The 6,116-nt window shown below is 38.9% G+C and overlaps 1 protein-coding gene across 1 annotated transcript; it reads left to right on the top strand.

Moving 5' to 3' along the window:
* The first annotated feature begins 62 nt into the window (after window positions 1–62).
* On the top strand, window positions 63–5,680 carry LOC125158534 (bromodomain-containing protein 8-like). The gene is made up of 4 exons (XM_047845803.1): window positions 63–881; window positions 980–1,048; window positions 4,548–4,725; window positions 5,295–5,680. Exons 1-4 carry the CDS (start codon window positions 865–867, stop codon window positions 5,343–5,345), a joined length of 315 nt encoding a protein of 104 aa, XP_047701759.1. The 5' UTR covers window positions 63–864; the 3' UTR covers window positions 5,346–5,680.
* The last annotated feature ends 436 nt before the right edge of the window (window positions 5,681–6,116 follow it).

Below are 6,116 nucleotides of genomic sequence, written 5' to 3'. Positions count from 1 at the left end.
GTAGGGGCAGAGAGAGAGGGAGACATAGAATGTGAAGCAGGCTCCAGGCTCTGAGCTGTCAGCACAGAGCCCGACGCAGGGCTCAAACTCACGACCTGTGAGATCATGACCCAAGCCGAAGTCGGATGCTTAACCGACTGAGTCACCCAGGTGCCCTTATTTATGCCTATTTGAATTTGTTACCATGAACATGGATTACTTTTATAAATTAAAGGAAATTAGAATTGTAAAACACTAGAAGTAGATTTAAATATAATTTTATTGTACAAATAGAAGTCTGTATGTTTTCCTCTTATAAAACAAATCTGTTCCAGGTGCCTGGCTGGCTCAGTCAGTAGAGTATGCAACTCTTGATCTTGGGGTCGTGAATTTGAGCCCCACATTGGGTGTAGAGCCTACTTAAAAAAAAACTGTTTCATCAACATTGAGAATCTCTTTCATAAATAACTTTTCTCTCTAATTACTATTTTTATTCAGGAAACCTGGCTCAGTCAAGTTGCCCCTCAAGTCTAATACTCAAAATCTTCTTTCAAAAATACTAAAGCAGCTTCTCTTAACTTGAAATATAAAACTTGATATTACTTTTGGTTAATAGTGATTATTAAGAGAATATTTATAGAGTTTGGGGTCTCTTATGGAAGCATTAAATATGTTTTTACTCCTATGGTGTTACTCCCTTCAGATATTAACTAGAAGTGCTATGTATTAAGAAAATCTTATTACCCACCTGGGAGAGACAGAATACCATTTGTGAAGTTACTGTTTCCTTTCTGTCCTGTTTTATCCCATAGGTCTGATCTAGGCCAGAGTGACCCTGTTCAGGATCACTTGCTATTTAAGAAGACTCTCTTGCCAGTCTGGAAGATGATTGCCAGTCACAGGTAGGTCTCCACACCACTCTTGGCATTCACAGCCACTCTTCTCATTTACAGTGACTTTCCAGGGTTTCTTCATCCTGTCAGAGTTTGTCCCTTTACAGGTTCAGCAGTCCTTTTCTGAAGCCTGTATCAGAAAGGCAGGCCCCGGGATACAAGGATGTGGTGAAAAGGTCAGTGAAAAGGGGTCAAAAAAGGTTGGTTGCTTTTATATCTGTCTTTTCATACTTTTATTTCCCATTTATTAGTTCCTTCCTTCCTCTCTCTTTCTCTCTCTTTCTTTTTTTAAAGATTTTACTTTTTAAATATATTTTTTAATGGTTTATTTTTTTGAGAGGGAGAGAGAGAGAGAGAGAGAGAGAGAGAGAGAGAGAGAGAGAGAGAAAGAGGGAATATGAGTTGGGGAGGGGCAGAGAGAGCAGGAGACACAGAATCTGAAGCAGGCTCCAGGCTCTAAGCTGTCAGCACACAACCCAACACTGGGCTCAAACCCATGAACTGCCAGATCATGACCTGAGCTGAAGTCAGACACTTAACCAACTGAGCCACCCAGGCGGCCCATAAAGATTTTATTTTTAAGTAATCTCTACACCCACCATTGGGCTTGAACTTATAGCCCCGAGATCAAGAGATGTATGTTCTGCCAACTGAGTCAGCCAGGCACCCTGATTACTTCTTTATTTCATTTACATTACTTATAAACTCAAGATATATTTTACAGCTGAACAAGTTTGTAAAGTTATGGTAAGTTTGGTCTTCATTTGAGAAGGAATGCAGGGAACAAAGGATAAATAATAGGCTGTTTTCTTTTTCAGCATTGATTTTTAAGTAATATCCATTCATCTTATATTAGTCTTTGATACTGTTTGATACTGCTCTTTTGGAACAAAACTTTAAATTTATTTTTTTTTAAGTTTATTTATTTATTTTGAGTTGGGGGACAGAGAGAGAGAGAGAGAGAGAGAGAGAGAGAGAGAGAGAGAGAGAGAGAATCTCAAGCAGGATCTGTGCTGTCAGCACAAAGCCCAGTGTGGGGCTTGATCTCATGTATTGTGGGATCCTGACCTGAGCCGAAATCAAGATTTGGATGCTTAACTGATTGAGCTACCCAGGCGCCCCTGGAATGAAACTTTGAAAAGAATGCTATATTCATTCAAGCAGTTGTAGGTATGCTAAGGCAAAGATGCTACTCCAAATGTTTATTTACACACATTGGTTGATAGCACTATTTTGGATTTTTATAGCATAGTTCACCTAAAATGCTGTCATAAACTAGTGTATAAATAGTGTAAAAGATCAGGAAAGGATGTTTGGAGACAGACTACTTCATTCTCTAGATAAGGAAAGTAAGGCTCAGATGTGCTCATGACTTGGGAGTGATCAACAGTGAATAGCAGAACTAGATCTAAGCCAGATTCTTTTTTTTTTTTTTTTTAAGTTACATCCAAGTTAGTTAGCATATAGTGCAACAATGATTTCAGGAGTACATTTCTTAATGCCCCTTACCCATTTAGCCCTTCCCCCCTCCCACAACTCCTCCGGCAACCCTCTGTTTGTTCTCTATGTTTAAGAGTCTCTTATGTTTTGTCCCTCCCCTGTTTTTATATTCTTCTTGCTTCCCTTATGTTCCATCTGTTTTGTATCTTAAATTCCTCATGTGAGTGAAGTCGTATATTCTTTCTGTGACTAATTTCACTTAGCATAATACCCTCTATTCCATCTACATAGTTGCAAATGGCAAGATTTCATTCTTTTTGATTGCCAAGTAATACTCCATTGTGTATATATACCACATCTTCCTTATCCATTCATCCATTGGTGAACATTTGGATTATTTCCACACTTCGGCTATTGCTGACAGCATTGCTATAAACATTGGGGTGCATGTGGCCCTTTGAAACAGCATACCTGTATCCCTTGAGTAATACCTAGTAGTACAGCTTCTGGGGTCGTAGGGTAGTTTTGTTTTTAATTTTTTGAGGAAGCTTCATACTGTTTTCCAGAGTGGCTGCACCAGTTTGCATTCCCACCAGCAGTGCAAAAGAGATCCTCTTTCTCCGCATCCTTGCCAACATCTGTTGTCGCCTGAGTTGTTAATGTTAGCCAGTCTGACAGGTGTAAGGTGGTATCTCATTGTTGTTTTGATTTATATTTCCCTGATGATGAGTGATGTTGAACATTTTTTTATGTGTCAGCCATCTGGATGTCTTCATTGGAGAAGTATCTATTCATGTCTTTTGCCCATTTCTTCACTGGATTATTTGTTTTTTTGGGTGTTGCATTTAGTAAGTTGTTTATAGATTTTGGATACTAACTTTTTATCTGATAATGTCATTTGCAAATATCTTCTCCCATTCTGTCTGTTGCCTTTTAGTTTTGCTGATTGTTTCCTTCACTGTGCAGAAGCTTTATTTTGATGAGGTCCCAGTTGTTCATTTTTGCTTTTGTTTCCCTTGCCTCCAGAGATGGGTTGAGTAAGAAGTTGCTGTAGCCGTGGTCAAAGAGGTTTTTGCCTGCTTTCTCCCCCAGGGTTTTGATGGCTTCCTGTCTTATGTTTATGTCTTTCATCCATTTTGAGTTTATTTTCGTGTATGGTGTAAGAAAGTGGTCCAGGTTCATTTTTCTGCTTGTTGCTGTCCACTTTTCCCAGCACCATTTGCTGAAGAGACTGTCTCTATTCCATCTGATATTCTTTCCTGCTTTGTCAAAGCAGGAAACCCATATGTTTGTGGGTCCATTTCTGGATTCTCCCATTCTGTTCCATTGATCTGCATGTCTGTTTTTGTGCCAGTATCATACTCTCTTGATGATTACAGCTTTGTAATAAGAACTTGAAGACCAGGATTGTGATGCCTCCAGCTTTGGTTTTCTTTTTCAAGATTGCTTTGGCTGTTCGGGGTCTTTTCTGGTTCCATACAAATTTTAGGATTGTTTGTTCTAGCTCTGTGAAGAATGCTAGTCTTATTTTGATAGGGATTGCTAAACCCGGTTCTTAACTTCTAGTTCAGTCCTCTTTGTACACTGCTGTGTCTTCTCTTATATACCCACTTTTTGTGTCTCATTAAATAATTATTTAGGTAAACATTGACTTGATTCACACTCTTTATCTCCACACAAGGAGAAGGACATTTTTAACTTTTGATTATGTAGTAAGAGAAGTAGATTAAACAAGTATATGACTACACATTGTAAACAGTCAGTCAGTCAGTACGATGGGAGTGACTCATCATTGGAGCTCTTTACAACTTTGGTACCTGGGGCTAGCATTCCTCCTACAGTAGTAAGAGTATAGTAGCTGGGCTTGTGGGCTCTGGAGTCAGGCTGCCTCTGAATTGGAATCCAAGCTATGTGACTTTGAGCAAGTATTTAGCCTCTCTAGATGTGTTTCCTCTTTGTCAATTGGTGATAATAAGGTGCCAGCTTATAGGTTTATTGAGAGGATAAGTGAGTTAATGTAGAAAGTACCTAGCACAACTCTTGGCCTATTGTAAGAAGTCAAATGTTAGCTGCTATTGGCATTTTATTATCTGATGGGTATTGTTATCTTTGCTACTGTTTTATTTGCTATTTTCATTTACTACTTGGAGAGCTGGTTTTCCATGAGAGCATGTTAGGTCCCACATATTCACCATGAAAATTTGATTTTCTCTCGTTTTTCTTGGCCATCTGTAGACCCATGGACTTAACTAGCCTGAAAAGGAATCTGTCTAAGGGACGGATTCGTACCATGGCTCAGTTCCAGAGAGACCTGATGCTGATGTTCCAAAATGCTGTGATGTACAATGACTCTGATCATCATGTGTACCATATGGCTGTGGAGATGCAACGAGAAGTCTTGGAGCAGATTCAGGTAGTGTATGTAAGAGATTTATAAGAAGAAGGAGTACAGCCTCTGGAATCTGATTTTAGTAAGTCTGAGAATAAGAGTGATGTTAAAATGACCTGTGTTCTCAGAGTTTATGTTTAAAGGTGATTAAAATCCCTGAGGTACTAACGTTGTACCTACTGCTTTGGAAAACCCTAAACCTCTGTAGGACCAGCTTTAATAGAATAATGAAGTAAAGTAGTATAGGAATATAGGCAGCAGTGAAGAAGTCTCAAGAGAGTTGGGAATACAGAAGTAACAGGAGCTCCTACTTCCAGAGCCTCAAATCAGGGGGCTAACCATGCAAACCAAAGACTGGAGTCACTCCATTTTTTGGTTGCTCTACCTATTGATATTAATGTATGTTTACACTGTCTCATCTATAGGGGTAAGACATGGTAGCCAAAAGAGGACAGAGAGTTTCTTTTCTGGGCAAGACCATACTTTAAAGAAAAAAAGCATAGTCAGATCTTACTGCAGAAAAAGAAATAAAATCACAGTCAAATCTCTGTAATTTTTAAGATTCATAGCTTGCTATTACCTTGTCTTTGTAGGTGCTGAGTGTTTGGTTAGACAAAAGAAGAGACTTAAGTAGTATGGAATGAGAACCAGCCAAGCCTGTGGATGTTGGAAAACCTCTTTTTGTTAACCAGGAACTGCTATCCTGACCTTTTCTGGATTTGGGACCTCTTATTGATAGTTACAGAAGATCCCAGTACTTGTTTACCAGTTCTCTGTTGTCTTTTCTAATAAGAAAAATGCCTTAATTCACAACCAAGGAGTCAAAGGTGCCTGTGGACATACCATAAAACAGGGAAAGCTGAGATTTGGGGCTCAGCCATAAATGTTGCCCACAGCTTTGTTCCATAGGCTGGATTTAGATGTAACTAAATTAAACGTCTTATAACTGCTCTGTAAATAAATGTTATTTCACAAGTTATAGATTGCTTTTTAATGATTACAGAATCTTGTATTAAAGGACAGTATCTGGTGGAATGAGTAAGGTACTTATTTGGGTTTCTTACATATACTGTCTGCAGTTGGATGGTGTAGGATGAAGCGAGAGTGTCTATGATTTGTCTCCGTATTTATAAAGTTGAGATAATTGAAGCGTCCTTCAAATGGCTAGGAGGGTGAAATAAGATGAAAATGTTAGAAAACATCTAGTGCTCTTAAGATTCCCAAGGGGGAATAAAGATGCCTGTAGGCTGGCATGCTCTGTTGGATAAAAGAAACCAGCCACAGCAATTTCTTACTTGACACATCCCCAAAGGCAAGTGAATTAAAAGCAAAAATGAACGACTGGGACCTTATGAAGATAAAAAGCTTCTGCACAGCAAAGGAAACAACCAACAAAACTAAAAGGCAACCAACGG

Source organism: Prionailurus viverrinus, chromosome A1 (assembly GCF_022837055.1).
Source record: "Prionailurus viverrinus isolate Anna chromosome A1, UM_Priviv_1.0, whole genome shotgun sequence".
Classification (NCBI taxonomy): Eukaryota; Metazoa; Chordata; class Mammalia; order Carnivora; family Felidae; genus Prionailurus; species Prionailurus viverrinus.
Note: the sequence above shows the minus strand (reverse complement) of the source record. Positions and strands in the feature narration are given on the sequence as shown.

What these genes read in the sequence shown, in the direction of transcription:
- LOC125158534 (XM_047845803.1), top strand. An exon ending in TACAAGGATGTGGTGAAAAG is followed by an intron (nt 1,049 to 4,547) that starts GTCAGTGAAAAG and finishes GGCCATCTGTAG; the next exon opens with ACCCATGGACTTAACTAGCC. An exon ending in AAGTCTTGGAGCAGATTCAG is followed by an intron (nt 4,726 to 5,294) that starts GTAGTGTATGTA and finishes TTGTCTTTGTAG; the next exon opens with GTGCTGAGTGTTTGGTTAGA.